This window comes from Erinaceus europaeus, chromosome 4 (assembly GCF_950295315.1).
Source record: "Erinaceus europaeus chromosome 4, mEriEur2.1, whole genome shotgun sequence".
Taxonomy (NCBI): Eukaryota; Metazoa; Chordata; class Mammalia; order Eulipotyphla; family Erinaceidae; genus Erinaceus; species Erinaceus europaeus.
The window spans coordinates 45,321,329-45,339,999 of NC_080165.1; the positions used below are offsets into that span (position 1 = coordinate 45,321,329).

The window sequence follows — 18,671 nt, forward strand, 5'->3', positions numbered from 1 at the left end:
TTTCATGGTGGGGGGAGCAGGCGGTGGCACACCTGGCTAAGTGCTCACATTACAAAAGACTTTCATGCCTGAGGCTCTAAAATCCCAGGCTCCATAAGTCAGAACTGAGCCATGCTCTAGTCTCCCTCTGTCTCTTTGTGTACCTCTCTCATTAAAGTAAATAAATAAAATAATTTAGGCGACAGGCAGTGACACACCTCATAGAGCACATATGCTGCATTGTAAAAGGACCTGGGTTCAAGGTCCCAATCCCAGGGGGAAAGCTTCATGAGTGGTGAAGCAGTGCTACAGGTGTCTCTCTATCTTGTCCTTCCCTATTAATTTCTCTCTGTCTTTATCCAAAAAATAAATTAAATTAAATTTTAAAAGAATTTGGGCTTACTAGGGAAGTCTACTAAACTCAGATCTACATACTTCATCACTTTTCAGCTAATTCTTTAAAATTCTGGTAATCTAGGGCCGAGTGGTCACACACCTGGTAAAGTGCACTTATTACCATATGCAAGTACCCAGGTCCAAGCCCCTGGTCCCCACCAACAGCAGAGAAGCTTCAGATGAGGCAGTGCTATAGGTGTCTCTCCTCCCTCCCCGTCCTTCTCTTTCTTTCTGTCAAAAAAAAAAAAAAGGCAAAAATTGGAAGAAAAAAGAACAAAAAAAAACTGGGATATGGTGAAGTTGTGCCCACCATTTCAAGCCCCTGCAATATCCCTGAGGGGGGAGAGAAAAAAAAAAACTCCTGGCATTTTATTCTTCTGTAGGCAGCAAAACCCAGCTACAGTGGCAACTGAATGATCACTTAAGAAGTTCAGAGATTGAGTGGTCTGGGAGGTGGCACAATGGATAAAGTGTTAGGATTCTCAAGAATGAGGTCCTGAGTTTAATTCCTGAAAGCTTATGTACCAGAGGGATGTCTGGCTCTGGCTCTTTCTTCCTCTCCTACCCATCTCATTAATAAATAAGTTAAATATTATTAAAAAAAAAGAAATCCAGAGGTTGACACAGCACCCCAGAAATACTGTCTACCAACCTGTTTGTGTGTATTAACATTGTCCTCATGACTTGATGATGACTCTACCATTCCAGACAATATATATATATATATATATATATATATATATATAATCTGTTATACACAAATGCATCCATAGAAAGGAAGAAGATTAATGTATTGCACCAAAGTAAAAGACTCTGGGGGTGGGGTGTGGTTCAGGTCCTGGAACATGATGGCAGAGGAGGACCTAGTGGGGGTTAAATTGTTATGTGGAAAAGTGAAAATTGTTATGTGGAAAAGTGACAAACTATTATGTTTTGTTGTCAACTGTAAACTATGAATACCCCAATAAAGAAATAAAAAAATAAAAGGAAGAAGAACAAAAGACCACACCAGCTTCTGTCAGCTGAACTGTTTGATAGGACTTTTTCTGTCAAACGAATGATAACTTTCTGGAAAACTCTATACCATAATGTCTCCCTACATCTCCTTGGCCAGCACTGTGTTTCATGACGTCTACAAGCTATTGTAATGTGGAGTTTTTAGTGCAGTCATGTCCCCAGACCATCATCACCACCTCATCAAGGTCTTGTTTCTCTTGGCAGGTCACTTACAACATTGGGATTGGTTATATCATCACTGGCTGACCAAGCAGCTGGCAAGGGTAAAAGCAAATTTGTGCCTTATCGAGATTCAGTCCTCACTTGGCTTCTTAAGGTAATTCATTGTCTCAGGTGTTTTTTCTAACTAAATACTGACTTTTTCAGAAGTGACAATTGATAGCTGTATATATAGCTAACCAAATCTATGAACTCTAGACAATATCATTCCATTATTCCAAGGAATAAGAATATGAGGTCATTTCTTTTTTTTATTATTATCTTTATTTATTGGAGACAGCCAGAAGTTGAGAGGGAGGGGGGAGATAGAGAGGGAGAGAGACAGAGAGACACCTGCAGCCCTACTTCACCGCTCAAGAAGCTTTCCCCCTGCAGGTGGGACCAGGGCTTGAACCTGGGTCCTTGAACATTGTAACATGTGTGCTTAACCAAATGTGCCACCATCCAGCCCCAAATATTTTCTTTTCCTTTTTTTTTTTTTTTTTTTTTTACCAGATCACTGATTAGCCCTGGTTTATGGTTGTTCAGGTAATTGAACCAGAGACTTCAGACCCTTAGGCCTGGGAATCTCTTTGCATAACCATTATGCTATCTACCCCTGCTATTTTTTTTATTAATGATTTAATATTATTTACAAAATTAATAGATAACAGGGGTATAATTCCACACCTTTCCCTCCACTAGAGCTCTGTGTTCCTATTCCCTCCACTGGAAACAGCAGCAGTTCTCCCGAAGTCACAGATATAGGTTGAATATTATTTCTGTTACTGTTTATCTGTACTTATATCAATTTGCCCACTTTTATTTTTTTCTCTTTTATTTACTTATATATAAATTTGATTATATCCTAAGGAACCCAACACACCCATCCAAAAAGATTTGTGTATACCTATGTTCTTAGCAGCACAATTTGTAATAGCCAAAACCTGGAAGCAACCTAGGTGTCCAACAACAGATGAGTTGCTGAGAAGTTGTGGTATATATACGCAATGGAATACTACTCAGCTATTAAAAATGGTAACTTCACCATTTTCAGCCCATCGTGGATGGAGCTTAAGGAAATCATGTTAAGTGAAATAAGTCAGACACAGAAGGATGGATATATCTCACTCTCAGGCAGAAGTTGAAAAATAAGATCAAAAGAGAAAATACAAGTAGAATCTGAACTCAAGTTGGTGTATTGCACCTAAGTAAAAGACTCTGGGGTAGGTAAGGGGGAGAGTACAGGTCCAAAAAAGGATGACAGAGGACCTAGTAGGGGTTGTATTGTTATGTGGAAAACTGAGAAATGTTATGCATGTACAAACTATTTTATTTACTGTTGAATGTAAAGCATTAATCCCCCCAAAAAAGAAATTAAAAATAAAATAAAAAGGAAACATGGACAAAACCATAGGATAAGAGGGGTACACCTCCACACAATTCCCACCACCAGAACTCCATGTCCCATCCCCTTCCCTGATAGCTTTCCTATTCTTTATCCCTCTGGGAGTATGGACCCAGGGTCATTATGGGGTACAGAAGGTATAAGGTCTGGCTTCTGTAATTCCTTCCCTGCTGAACATGGACATTGACAGATCGATCCATACTCCCAGCCTGTCTGTCTCTTTCCCCAGTGGGGCAGGGCTCTGGAGAAGCAGGGATCCAGGACATATTGGTGAGGTCATCTGTCCAGGGAAGTCCAGTTGGCATCATGGTAGCATCTGGAACCTGGTGGCTGAAAAGAGAGTTAACGTATAAAGCCAAACAAGTTTTTGACTAATTGTGAACCTAAAGGCTGGAATAGTGCAGATGAAAAGTTGGGGAGGGGGGTGTCTCCGTTTTGTAGATAGCTAGTAGGCCTATTTTAGTTATATTCCTAAGGGCCCATGACTATACTAGTTCGTTTTGTTTTGTTTTTACCCCCGAGCCTGAACTCTGATATGCAGGTGGATCCAAGTTATTGTCTGGGGAGATGATGTCATGGCTGGAGAAAGGACCAGAAAGCTTGATCAGGGAAGAAAGTAGCTCCCAAATATGGGAAAGGTGTATAAATGTTGTTTACCATAAACTCCATCTATTTGACTTGATCTGGGACCCATATTCAGCTTAGGAGCCTATGTGACCTCTGCATCCCTGTAGATCTAAGCTCACATTCTGTGGTCATCTGTAGGCACGTTCCAAGATGTCCCAATTTCGGGACCCATCTTCCTCAGGTGGAGCATAGAGTATTGAGTATAGAGTTGTCCAGCCTCCCTTCAGAGGATGGAACATTCTCTACCATTGTTGATCCATGTTAAAGGCAAGGTCCTATGAGGGCCCACAAAGGGGTCTATTTTGTTGTTCCTGATAGAGATGACTGATAACATTGGGGAGAGGGATTTATTCGAGGTCTAGGCCTATTATGTCTGTTTGGGAATCTCAGGATTCCCCGATTAGGACCCCAGCTGATGGATTGACCTGATAGTGACTAAAGAGTCATCGTTATAAAGTATGCCAGTCTCTTGCCCTTATTCAGCTTTTGCAGTCCTTGCTTTGATAAGATTAGCTTTGGAGTGAGTGAGACAAGTATAATAGGAAGTAGGTGAGGTGGGTATCTAAGTTTAAGTAGAAACCATTTCATTATGAATTTTATACTCACTCACTGCATACTGTTGTGTACTTTTTATTTCAGGTATATATTTTGCCCTAATTTATGGATACATCTGAACATATGCTCCATCTCATGGGACCTGCTCTATATCTAAATTTTGGGACTTTGTTAGGAGGTGCTCTGGTGTTTCTCTCTGTGTGTGTCTCTCTTTAAAGAAATAAATTAATTTAAAAAAAAAAGATAGACACCTGCAGACCTGCTTCACTGCCTGTGAAGTGACCCCCCACCACCGCAGGAGGGGAGGCAGGGGATCGAACCAGGATCATTACGACGGTCCTTGCCTTCACGCCATGTGCATGTAACCTGCTGCGCCACCGCCCAGCTTCCTTTCTAAGTCATACCTAGTACTTTCAAATGTCCTTCCCCCTCCCCTTTTTATTTCCCTTTTCCCCGCCCCTGGGTCCTGATGGTCATCCTCCCGTAACATTTACCCCTCTGAGAGTATGGACCAACTCTATGGTGTGCAGAAGGTGGGAGTTCTGGCTTCTGTAATTGCTTCTCTGCTGGATATGACCATTGCCAGATCAATCTATACCTCCAACCGGTTTCATCTTTCCCTATTGGGGTAGGGCTCTGGAGAGGTGAGGTTCCAGAACACATTGGTGAGGTCGCCTGCCCATGGAAGTCAGGATAAAAATCATAGTAGCATCTGCAGTTTGGTGGCTAAAAAGCAGTAAGATACAAAGCAAGGCAAAATGATTAATGAACAGGAATCAAAAAATTAGAATGGAGTAGATGGGAACAGGAATTTTAGTGTGAAAAGAAACTAGGAAGTCTATTTTAGGTATGTTCCAAGGAGCCCATGACATAATTTTTGCTGGAGCTTGATAGCTAACATTCAGGTTGGATAAAAGTATTGTCTAGGAAGATGGTGTCAAGATTTGAGAATAGGACTAGAAAGCTGGATCAGGGCAGAGAGTAGCTCCCAGATTTGAAGAAAATATTTAAGTACAATTAACTGTTTACGTCAGTCTGACCCAGGGCCCATATATATTCATATTTACACAGTAGCCTGTATAACCTCTCAGTACCTGACAGTTTATGTTCACAGTCCATGTCATAGCTGGAACCATTCTAGGCTGCGCCCATTTCAGGACCAGTTTTCCTCAAGTGGTAGAGTAGGATGACCCTAGCCTCCCTTCAGAAAAGTGGAGCAGTCCTTACCATTGCTAGTTCATAGTGAGGATATGGTTCTGAAGAAGCCCACAAGAGGACTTATACTAATGTTCCTGATGGAAATGACCAGTGATGGTGGAGAGAGGGATCTGTTAGAGGTCTAGGCCCATTGAATCTATGGGGGAATCCAGGAATTCCTTGACTAGGACCCCAGGTGATTGGGTGGTCTGGCAGTGACCAAATAGGCCATTATTAAAGTGAACCAGTCTCTTGCCCTTTTCCAGCTTTTGTAGTCCCTTCTTTACCTGACAAGCTTAGGCTTTCTCCCAGTTGTTAAAGCTTTGAATGTCATTTCTTGTTAGAAAGTTATTTCTTGGGTGGAGGTAGATAGCATGCTTGAGGCTCCAAACTCCCAGGTCTAATCCCCTGCACTGCCATAAGCCAGAGCTGAGCAGTGCTCTGATTAAATTTTTTAAAAAGTCATTTTTTAGGGACCAGGAGGTGGCACATCTGGTTAAGCACACATATTATAGTGCACAAGGACCCAGGTTCAAGCCCCTGGTCCCCATCTGCAAGAGGGAAACTTCAGAAGTGGTACAATAGGGCTGCAAGTGTCTCTCTGCCTCTTTCCTTCTTTACCCCTTCTTCTCCTCTCAATTTTAATCTCTATCAATAATAAATTAATTAAATGTTTCTAAAGACAGAAAATCATTTCTTATAGCCTTTTATTCCACTGTAATGCAGTTCAGCAGGCATTATTCATTTCATCTTATAAAATTTGTGAAACACAGACCCATTTCTCCATCACATTTTCTTCATGGAGAGTAATAGCATACATGCATGTCTGTTGATTTTATCATACATATTGTGTGCTGAAAGGAACTCATTTTTTAATTAGTAATTTACTATTGATTTACAGACTTATAAAATAATAGGGGTATAATTCCAAACCAATCCCACCACCAGAGTTCTGTGTTCCCCAGTCCCTCCACTAGAAACTGCAGTAGTTCTCCCAAGGACACAGATGTGGGTTAACTATTATATATATTTGCCCACTTTTCCTATGAGGACCTTATTTTCTAAGATGCTACATGAAATATTTTACAGGACAATTTGGGAGGCAACAGCCAGACCTCTATGATTGCCACCATCAGCCCAGCAGCAGACAACTATGAAGAGACCCTCTCCACATTACGATATGCAGACCGAGCCAAAAGGATTGTTAACCATGCCATTGTGAATGAGGATCCCAATGCCAAAGTCATCCGGGAACTGCGGGAGGAAGTGGAAAAACTGAAAGAGCAGCTATCACAAGCTGAGGTAAAATCACCTTGGTCCTCCCTGTCTTCAGTGTTCTCACGTTTGTGGTATATGAATGGTAAGGATGTACTTGACTGCAGTTGTAGATTATCTCTGGGCAGTAGCATGTTTGTGTTGACTGGCATCTGCTGCATGCCAAGTATTGTGCAAATATGATATAAGACTTACATGCTAGGAACTTACAGTCAAGGAAGCTGACAAGAGATTCTACTACTACTCAATTGATTGCTTGATGTTGACCACAGAGATCTTCCAGTGTGACGTCCTAGAAATAAGTGTGTTATATTTAATTAATATTGTACAATATTTGTACAAGCTTTTGCAGTTTTCAGACAAGTTTGTTGTGAGTCTTCTCGTTAGATCATGGAAGCTGGTGTGATAAAGGATAATTAAATACTAGGGGTAATTCAGAAATAAGGCCCCCTTTTACGTTACAGGTATGAAATAAAATAGTATTTGCATTGTTAACCTGATTTTCTTTGGTTTAATAACCCAAACTTTAATAAGCACACCCTTTTCTAAAGAGTTGTTATTTAAGCAAGTGACTGGGTGAGGTATCTTATTTCAGATAAGTCATGGGAAGGGTTGGAGACCAGGTATTTTAGCATCAATCACATATTTTCACATACCAGAAATTATGAATTATATTTATACAACCAAAGGTGTCTCAGTTCTCATCCTGTGATGTCACTTTCCTGACACCTTTCTAGTTGGGAAAGTATTAAACTATTAGAAGAGGGAGGGAGGTACTAACCCTTATTTGAGATCTTATGTCCCAGGAACCACTTAAATACTCCTTACCTATTGGTTTAACTAATTGAGATGTTGCTAACTTTAGTTTCTCATGCAGTAGAAATTGCCAAGTGACCAGTTAGCTTCTAGACATAGTTTGAGAAGGGGTTTACATTCAGACACAAAACCATGGGATATCCATTCATTGGGAACTTACATTATTATTACATCCCTGTAGTATTAAGGAGGCAAGGGAATGCATTCGGTGTGTGGATAAAAAGATTTTTCTATTCAGCACAGAGTGCTCAAGATCAGGTTCAGTCCTCTAGTTAGCAGGCAAGCTGCACATGTGATCAGTTACCCCCTGAACCAAGATGAACCAAGGCTTGCCTGTTTCACAGGCACATAATGAGACGTTATGTAGCTCATCACTGCTATTTGGAAAGGTTGTATAGGGTTCACCTACAGAGCTTATGCACTCAACTTCTTGCAAAAGGGGCCCTGAATTTAGCTTAAAAAGAAATAGGACCGGGAGTCAGGCATTAGTGCATCGGGTTAAGCGCGGGTGACGCCAAGCACAAGGACTGGCGTAAGGATCCCAGTCCAAGCCCCCAGCTCCCCACCTGCAGGGGAGTCGCTTCACAGGCAGTGAAGTAGGTCTGCAGGTGTCTATCCTTCTCTCCCCCTTTCTGTCTTCTCCTCCTCTCTCCATTTCTCTCTTCCCTAACGACGACATCAATAACAACAATAATAACTACAACAACAATAAAAAAATGGGTCCTCAAAGACTTTTTTTTGTTTGATTCACAAGGTGTAGTCAGTTAGGAAAAAGGGGTTCAAATACTGTTTCTATTGTTTTATTTATTTATTTTTTTTAGTGATTTAGTAATGATTGACAAAACTGGGGGATAAGAGGGGTACAATTCCATACAGTTCCCACCACGAGGTTATCATATACCTTCCCATCCACTGGAAGGGTCCCTAGTCTTTGTTCCCTCTGGGATTATGGAACAAAGATCTTTATGGAGTCCAAGTGGAAGATCTGGCTTCTGTAATTGCTTCTCTGCTGGATATAGGCATTGACAGGTCCATCCATACCCCCTGGCCTGTTTCTATCTTTCCCAATTGGGATAGGTCTCTGGTGAAGTGGGATTCAGTACACATTGGTGAGGTCATCTGCCCAGGGAAATCAGATTGGTGTCATAGTAGCATCTTCAATTTGTTGACTGAAAATCATGAAGATATAAAGCAGAACAAATTGTTTAATAATCAATAACCTAAAGGTAAAAATACAGGAGATGAGATTTGGGGTCTTTACACTGGAAGAAGCTAGGAAGTCTATTTTAGGTATATTCTAAGAGGCCCATGACTTTACTAATTTCACTGGTTGCCTTCATTTGGCTGAGATCAGCAGGGTTTATTATTATTATTATGAAAAGGAAACATTGACAAAATCACAGGATAAGAGGGGTGCAACTCTACACAATTCCCACTATCAGAACTCTGCATCTCATCCCCTTCCCTGATAGCTTTCCTATTCTTTATCCCTCTGGGAGTATGGACCCAGGGTCATTATGGGATGCAGAAAGTGGCTTCTGTAATTGCTTCCCCAGATCAGCAAGTTTTTTATAGAATGAGGAATGTTCCTTGCTGTCGTAGCGTTTAAGAAGGCAAAAGATAATTATTATTGCAATCAAGCTACTTGGGAACTTATTTTACTTTGAAAATGCCATGGTTAGGATTTACCATACAAGACCTCACCATTATTTGTATCATTTAATGGTACTGTTTCTATTCTGTCTAAAAAGAGTAATTAGCAGGAGATTAAAGGAAAGTAAAAAAAAGAGTCAAGGATCTGAATTCCCCACTATTTGATGATCATGGCATTACATTATAACATGTCTTCCTCTTCTTCAGGCTATGGCCTACATGCTTTACTAATTTTTCATCCCTAACTCCTAGTACAACATTGACACTGAAAGTACTTAGCACAATCCTTGTGTACACATAAGCGTTCAATACCTACTGCCAGTTTTGTTTTCAAAATCATATCATCATTTAGTGTATTTTTGTTGATGCTAAAATCAGAATGTTTACAAACTGCGAAGACAGATCATCCTAGGAAGAAAGTGTGATAGTTCTGGACTAATTAGTTTCTTTCTTCTTGTCTCTGAATCTGTTTCCATTATGACCGTAGAATAAGCTAAGCCTGAAGGCTAGAATAATGCCTTGCAGGGAGAAAGAAGCAGCCACTACATTTTATTTAGAATGTTCATGTATGTTCCCAGCATTCAGGGTCCCTTTGAGGTTCTATTAACACTGTGAGTCTCAACCACACTTGTTATTCTCCAGGTTTTCATCTTTTCTTACCAAGCTCTACTGTCTTTCTTGTTAGTAGGTTATATGCTGAAGTGACTCGTGTTTCTATAAAGTGTTAATACATACTGTTGCTGGGGCCTGGTGGTATTACACTTGGTTAAGTGCATACATTACAGTGCACAAAGACCTGGGCAAGCCCCTGTTCCCCGCCTTCAGGGGGAAAGCTTTGCAAGTGGTGAGGCAGGGCTGTAGGTGTCTCTCTGTCAGTCTTCCTTTCTATCACCCGCTTTTCTCTCAATTTCTGTCTGTCCAATACATAAATATATAAAGATAATTTTAAAAAAGTTAAAAGACATCTACATAAATAATCATTTCTTTCTTAACTTCCGATATTGAAAATTACCTTTACCATCTTTTACACCTTCAAATTCAAAATTAAGTGTAATGGATGAAATTATTTTGTAGTGATTTGTGTCACTATAATTCAGGACACTCATATTTCTTTTTGTCCTTGGAAAAAGTGCTGAAATATAAAAACTGTCCTTGGAAAAAGACACTCATTACATTATCCATGTATTTCATTTGATTAGTAAGGGGCTAAAACTCTTCCCAACAATGTATAATAAAATTGTTTCCAATAGACTGTTAATAATTGCCAGAGAAGAACAATAAAAAAAATCAAATGTCTGGCTTCCTTTAAAAGGCAATGAAGGCCCCTGAACTGAAAGAGAAGCTCGATGAGTCTGAAAAACTGATAAAAGAACTAACAGTAACTTGGGAAGAGAAACTGAGGAAAACAGAAGAAATTGCACAGGTAATAATTTAGACTCGTTTTTATCTGCTGTCTTTTTTATGTAATCACTTGTCAACCGTAAGAACTGAAGTCTTAAGAATCTCTTCCTGCTGAACTTAGAGCCTGCACAGATCACTTTTATACATTGATTTCACGTCCTTTATCAGCTATAGTTTGTTCCATTTATTTTGCACAAGTGTTGAAGAGCATGTAATTTGAACATGTTGGGTATAGAAAAATGTCCTTAGGATTTCCTGCTTTCCACACTCAAAATATCTGTTTGATGATTTCTATTTTACTTATTTTTAAAGATTTCTTCATTTATTTTATAAGAAAGACAGGCTAGAGTACTGTTCAACACTGGCTGAAGGTAGTACTAAGACTTGGACCTGCCTTCAGTCTCTGGGCCTCAAGTATGTTTCTGTACTTTTAACAGGCTGAGCTATCTTTCTGACCCTGTTTTATGATTCTTAGATCACTAATATTAAAGCATGCCTGATTGACAGAGCTTTTATAACATACAGAATATTTGTTTAGTGTAAACTTGTTTTAAAAATACTTTGTGAGGGCCTGGTTGTGGCACACCCAGATGAGTGAGTGCCCAGCACGATATGCAAGGACTGGGATTCAAGCCCCCAGTCCTCACCTGCAGGGGAAAAGCTTCACAAGTGGTTAAACAGTGCTGCTGGTCTTTTTTTCTTTACCTGAATTTCTCTCTGTCTCTATCCAATAAGTAAATAAAATTTAAAAATTCATTTTAAATAATAAAAATGCGGGGGCCAGGTGATAGCGCTGCGGGTTGAGCACACATGGCTTCGAAGTGCAAGGACCGGATCAAGGATCCAGGTTCAAGCCCCTGGCTCCCCACCTGTGGGGAGTCACCTCACAAGCAGTGAAGCAGGTCTGCAGGTGTCTATCTTTCTCTCCCTCTCTCTGTCTTCCCCTTCTCTCTCGATTTCTCTCTGACCTATCCAACAACAACAACAACAATAATAACAACAACAAGGACGATAGACAGCAAGAGCAAGAAGAAAGGAAAAAACAGCCTCCGGGAGCAGTGGATTCATAGTGGAGGCACTGAGCCCCAGTGATAATCCTGGAGTGGGGAAAACAATTTAAATGCTTAGTCACTGAGAGGTGGCATACCCATCAGAGTGCACATATTACAATGTGCAAAAACCTGGTTTCAAGCCCTTGTTCCCCATCTGCTGTGGGGAAACTTCACAAGTGGTGAAGCCGTGTCACAGGTGTCTCTCTATCTCCTCTTTCTCTCAATTCTCTCTGCTCTATAATTAAAAAATAATAAATATTTTTAAAGGCTTTATGACTTTTATTTGAGATAAAATATAAAGTAAGGTCAAATTTGACATGTGCATGTATGAATGAATGTCTGATGAATTTCTTCACTGTGCTTTTTATAAACATGTTAATCGAGGGCTGGGTGGTGGCACACCTAATTGAGCACACGTTACAATGCGCAAGGACCTGGGTTCTAGACCCTACTCCCCACTTGCAGAGGGAAAGCTTCACAAATGGTGAAGCAGTACTGCAGGTGTATTCTCTCTTTCCCTCTCTCTATCACCTTCTTTCCTCTTGATTTCTGGCTCTCTCTATCCAACAAATAAATGAAGATAATTTCTAAAAATTTTTAAATAAGTTAATAAGTAAGTAAATATGTTAATCTTGTTGACCTCTTGGAAATATTGGGCCATCTCAATTAATAGCTTGAAAGCAGTAGCTGGGACCTAGCACAGTTTTTTGCTTATTTGTTTCTTACAGATATCATTGACTCACACAGCTGCTTTATATACTGTTGCTCTTAATTGCTTTAATGTTTGTCCATAACACTTACTACCACCATTAGAAAGTCTGTATATGGGAGTCGGTGGTAGCGCAGCAGGTTAAGTGCACGTGGTGCAAAGCGCAAGGACCGCCTTAAGGATCCCAGTTCGAGCCCCCAGCTCCCCATCTGCAGGGGAGTCACTTCACAGGCGGTGAAGCAGGTCTGCAGGTGTCTTTATTTCTTTCCCCCCTCTGTCTTCCCCTCCTCTCTCCATTTCTCTCTGTCCTATCTAACAACGACGACTTAATAACAACAACAATAACTACAACAACGATAAAATAAAAATAAGAGCAACAGAAGGGAAAATAAATAAATATTTTAAAAGCTAGTTTAAAAAATAAATTAGAAAGTCTGTATATTTACTCATCTGTTTGTCTATAATATGTGTGTATATTTTATAAGATATAAATTTTGTATATTTAACCATCTTTTAAAAAATTATTAGTGATTTAATAATTATTAACAAGATTTTAAGATAATAGGAGCACAATTCCATATGGTTCCTACCACCAGAGTTCCATATCCCATCCCCTCCACTGGAAGGTTCCCTATTCTTTATCCCTCTGGGAATATGGACCAAAATTCTTTATGTGGTGCAGAAAGTGAAAGGTTTGGCTTCTGTAACTGCTTCTCCATTGAGCATGGATGTTGGCAGGTGAATCCATACCCCCAGCCTGTTTCTATCTTCCTCTAGTTGGGTTAGGGCTCTGGAGAAGCAAGGTTCTAGGACACATTGGTGAGGTCATCTGCCCAAGGAAATCAAGATAGCATCACAGTAGCTTGGTGGCTGAAAGGCTGTAAGATATAAAGCAAGATAAGTTGTTTAATAAATAGAAACCCAAAAGTAGAAATAGAACAGATGAAACTAGGGTTATTTGTGTGGGAGGAAGCTAGGAAGTCTATTTTAGGTATATTCCAAGGGGCCCATGACTTTAGTAATTTTGCCTGAGCCAGATAGCCAGTATGCAAGTGGACTAAACGGATTATCTGGGAAGATGGTGTCAGAATTGAGGATAGAGCCAGAAAGCTTATGATTCATCTCCTTCCACTAGAATATAAGTTTTCATCCAGGAATAGACTTCATTTTGTCTGCTATTATAGTTCCAGTATTTGATTAGTATGTAACACAGAACTGTTTACATAAATATTTCTTGAATAAGTGAATTAATGAATTCAGGGCCTCTGTAGCACATATCAAATTTGTAATTCCAACCCAATCTGCTACTATTCTGCTACCTACTTTACTTGGTACCTCAGATTATTCAGTAGCTTCACTGTGATGAAGCTCCCTGTCCCCCTGTCCCCAGAACACATTTCCCCTGGCTTAGTATTCCACCCTCTTTTTCCTGTTGAAATTCTTTATATGCTTCAGGAACCATCTGAAATGTATTCTCTTTCTGAAAACTTTAAGGACCTCTTAACCCATCATGATTCTTTTAACACCCTACGGCACATTTTTCTTCTCTAGTGGCACAGGGGCTGTCCTCTTGATTTCAATCTAGTGGCTTTATCCTGTTACTAGAATATAAACCCTTTAAGGGCAAGGTGGTATCTGATATATTTTTGGTGCTCTAAGTAAGCTGGGCAGAGCTGAGTAGAATGTGTAATTTCATTGGCATTGTCCCCAGAAACAGTGACTTAACACTTTCCATGGATACATCTTGAGACTAGGACAACAAATAAATTCCCTGCTTTTGTCTGTTTTTGAACACCAGGAGAGACAACGACAACTGGAAAGTATGGGAATTTCTCTGGAGACGTCTGGTATCAAAGTGGGAGATGATAAGTGCTATTTAGTCAACCTGAATGCAGACCCTGCACTCAATGAACTTCTGGTTTATTATTTAAAGGTAAAAGAATAGTATATAAGTAGACAGTCGCTATCCTGATTCATTTATGTATAAGTTCTGGTTGACTCTGGGTACATGATTTTGCTCTTTGTATTCAGTTTAACTCTCATTGAATGAATATTGATTAATTTGGTTTTTAAAAAAAGAAAAAAGTCAGAGGATTGATAATACGATTAAGTTACAACTGAGAATGAAGGTACCCATTTTGTACTATCTGTTGCTATGTAATTGAGATCGATTTCCCAAGTACAAACATGAGAGTAGCGTGAGTAGACAACTGAAGGTGTCAGGGTAGCTCCTGAACGTGGTGATTTAGAGACATTCAAAATTCAGCCACAAAGATCCCAGAAACTCTGGAATGCTATAATTATGCTTCTCAGTAATTATGAGGAAATCCTTGTGGTAGATTACATAAGTAGTGTTCTTCAAGAGTCTGTCATTTCTAAATCTCCATCCTAGGAAATAACTTTTTGGCCTTGCATTCACCCTTCAAATGTGAAAGTAAGATATATCCTTTGGGTTTGCACTTTTGCCTCTGTGCGTGCTACTAACCACATTATACACTTTATTGCAGCCATTCGCAAACTTTTTGGCTTTTGAATCTACTTGTACTCTTCAAAAATAAGCATCAAGGATGTTGAAGAACCTTATGTATCTGCATTTCCTCTGTCTATACTGTATTAGATACTAAAACTGAGAATGTTAAAAAAAAAACCAAACAAACATGTGCAAGCACACAGCCCATAAATCTTCAAAGCTGCAACATCATAATATGTCATATAGTCTCTGAAAAATGCCACTGTACATTTGTGAAATGTTAGGGAGTAACAACATATAAGATCTTAGTGTTTTTATTCAAGTAGTTTTGACCTCATAAACTTCTTAAAAGGTTCTCAGAGACCCAAGGGTTTTCAAACCACACTTTTAGAAATGCTAAGTTATTTGCCTAGTAACACATCTGTTTGAAATAAGACATGTGAATGACACTGATGAAAAGTACCACAAATGACATGGGACACTCATCTCACCATCAGGGCATTTTTAAACATGTACATAATCCATGTGGATTATGGATTTCAAAAATATAGATGTTGTAACATTTAAGAACTGTCAAGAATTAGAGACCAGGTGGTGGCGCACCTGGTTGAGTTCACACGTTACAGTGCTCAAGGACCCGGGTTCGAGCCCCTGGTCCCCACCTGCAGAAGGAAAGCCTCAAAAGTGGTGAAGCAGGGCTGCAGGTGTCTCTCTTTCTCTCTCCCTCTCTATCTCCCCTACCCTTTTGATTTCTGGCTGTCTCCATTCAATAAAATAAAGATAATAAAAAATATAAAATAAAAATAATTAGAGACCTAAAGTCTTGAACACAGCTTATATACTCTGTCCATATACCAGAATCTCTAAACAGAGAGGCATTACCCACTTGTAAAAGAGTACATCATACCCTTGTTGATGGTTTTCTCTGCCTAGAACATATGCAAAATACAGTGGTATGGGGCCGGGTAGTGGCACACCTGGTTGAGTTCACATACTGCAAAATACAGTGGTTACATAAGTGAAAATTGAAAATGAACCTCAGTCTTCTATTATCCGTTTTACTTTTTCCAGAGATATAAATATGGTACAAGTAGTAATTTACTGGCAGGTTTAAAATCTGTTCATTTAGGAAATAAGAGGTATGGAATTGTTTCTGAAATCTTTTTTTAATATTTATTTCCTTTTTGTTGCCCTTGTTTTTATTGTTGTAGTTATTGATATATTGTTGTTGGATAGGACAGAAAGAAATCAAGAGAGAAGGGGAAGACAGAAAGAGGGAGAGAAAGATAGACACTTGCAGACCTGCTTCACCACCTGTGAAGCAACTCTCCTGCAGGTAGGGAGCCGGGGGCTCAAACCAGGATCTTCACACCGGTCCTTGGTGCTTTGCGCCATGTGCATTTAACAAGCTGTGCTACCACATGACTCCCAATCTTTTTTTTTTTTTTTTTTAACTGAGCACTGCTCAGCTCTGGCTTATGGTGGTGTGGGAGATTGAACCTAGGACTATGGAGCCTCAAGTATGAGAGTCTGTTTGCATAACCATTATGCAATCTACCCCCACCCCATTTCTGAAATCTTAATTTTGAAAGATCCAAATCCTATGCTATTGCGGAGGGAAGTGTTATTATTATAATGGCTTTTGACCAATAGTAAAGAACAAAGGGAAGAGGAGGGATCTAAATCAGCAGGACTATATATATATTACATATATATTCCTTTATTGGGGGATTAATGGTTTACATTCAACAGTGAAATACAATAGTTTGTACATGTTTAACTTTTCTCCATAACAATACAACACCCACTAGGTCCTTCTCTGCCATCATGTTCCAGGACATGAACCCTCCCTCTCACTCCAGAGGCTTTTCCTTTGGTGCAATACACCAACTCCAGTCCAAGTTCTGCTTAGTATTTTCCCTTCTGATCTTGTTTTTCAACTTCTATGAGTGGGATCAGCCCATATTCATCCTTTTCTATCTGACTTATCTCACTTAACATAATTCCTTCAAGCTCCATCCAAGATGGGGTGAAGAAGGTGAATTCACCATTTTAAATAACTGAGTAATATTCCATTGTGTATATAATACCACAATTTACTTAGCCAGTCATCTGTTGCTGGACACCTAGGTTGCTTTTAGGTTTTGGCTATTACAAATTGTTCTGCTATGAACATAGGTATACATAGATCTTTTTCAGTGGGTGTTTTTGGTTCCTTAGGATATATCCCTAGGAGAGGAATTGCAGGGCCATAGAGTAGGTCCACTTCTAGCCTTCTGAGAGTTCTCCAGACTGCTCTCCATATGGGTTGGACCAATTGACATTCCCACCAGCAGTACAGGAGGGTTCCTTTATCCCCACAACCTCTCCAGCATTTGTTACTGCTACCTTTTCTGATGTATAACATTCTCACAGGAGTGAAATAGTATCTCATTATTGTCTTTATTTACATTTCTCTGACAATGAATGACTTGGAGCATTTTTTCATGTTTATTGGCCTTTTGGATCTCTTCTTTTTTAAAAAATATTTATTTTATTTATTCCCTTTTGTTGCCCTTGTTTTATTGTTGTAGTTATTATTGTTGTTGTCGTTGTTGGATAGGACAGAGAGAAATGGAGAGAGGAGGGGAAGACAGAGAGGAGGAGAGAAATATAGACACATGCAGACCTGCTTCACCGCCTGTGAAGCGACTCCCCTGCAGGTGGGGAGCCGGGGTTCGAACCGGGATCCTTATGCCGGTCCTTGTGCTTTGCACCACCTGCGCTTAACCCGCTGCGTTACAGCCCGACTCCCTGGATCTCTTCTATGGAGAATATTCTGTTCATATCCTCTCCCCATTTTTGGATGGAGTCATTTGTTTTCTTGCTGAGTTTGGCAACTCTATATATTTTGGTTATTAGCCTCTTGTCTGATATATGACATGTAAAGATCTTCTCCCATTCTGTGAGAGGTTTCTTTATTTGGGTGGTGATTTCTTTTGCTGTGCAGAAGCTTTTTAATTTGATATAGTTCCATTGGTTTGGGGGTTTTTTGTTGTTGTTGTTTGTTTTACTTATTCTTCTTTATAATTAGACTTTCATTGAAAATGTCTTTAAAATTTAGGCAGAAAAGAGTTCTGACAATATTTTCCTCTAAGTATCTGATAGTTTCTGGTGTAACATCCAAGTCCTTGATGCATTTGGAGTTTACTTTTGTGTTTGGTGAAATGTAGTGGTTCAGTTTCATTCTTCTGCATGTTTCAACCCAATGTTTCCAACATCATTTGTTGAAAAGACTACTCTCTTTCCCCATTTAATAGTCTGGGCACCTTTGTCAGTGATTAAATGTCCATAGGTGTGGGGTCTTACTTCTGGGCTCTCGATTCTGTTTCACTGGCCAGTGTGTCTATTTATGTTCCAGTACTAAGCAGTTTTGATCACAGTTGCCCTATAATAAAATTTAAGACCTGGGAGTCTGATGCCTTCAGTTCTGTTCTTTCTTCTCAAGATTGTTTTGACAATTCTAGGTATTTTCTGGTTCTAGATAAACATTTGTAGCTTTTGTTCTATTCTCCTAAAAAAAAAATTATATGGTCTTGGTGGGAATTGCATTAAATTTGTATATGGCTCTGAGTAGTATATTCTGAGTAGTATAATGATGTTAATTCTTCCAACCCATGATCATGGAGTAACTTTCCACTGCTTTGTGTCTTTTTCTACTTCCTTGAATAGTGACTCATAATTTTCAGTATACAAATCCTTCACTTCTTTTGTTAGGCTTATTCCTAACAAAGAAAGGGGGGGGGGAGAGAGAAACTGTAGCCCCTTTCAGCTCTGGGGGGGAGAGAGAAACTGTAGCCCCTTTCAGCTCTGGCATATGCAGTGCCAGGTATCTGGCAGATAACGTGATGCATCAAAGTTCTTTGTTCTACTGCTTAG

The 18,671-nt window shown here is 39.6% G+C and overlaps 1 protein-coding gene across 8 annotated transcripts in view; it reads left to right on the top strand.

Annotated features, from left to right (window-relative positions):
* The window catches only part of KIF13A (kinesin family member 13A), a 255,765-nt gene that overhangs the window by 158,667 nt on the left and 78,427 nt on the right, over positions 1-18,671 (top strand). For all 8 annotated transcript variants that reach the window (XM_060189313.1, XM_060189316.1, XM_060189315.1 and 5 more), the window contains exons 10-13: positions 1,597-1,708; positions 6,467-6,679; positions 10,434-10,544; positions 14,082-14,216. In XM_060189313.1, coding sequence (XP_060045296.1) covers positions 1,597-1,708; positions 6,467-6,679; positions 10,434-10,544; positions 14,082-14,216 — 571 coding nt within the window. The remainder of the gene's footprint in view (positions 1-1,596; positions 1,709-6,466; positions 6,680-10,433; positions 10,545-14,081; positions 14,217-18,671) is intronic.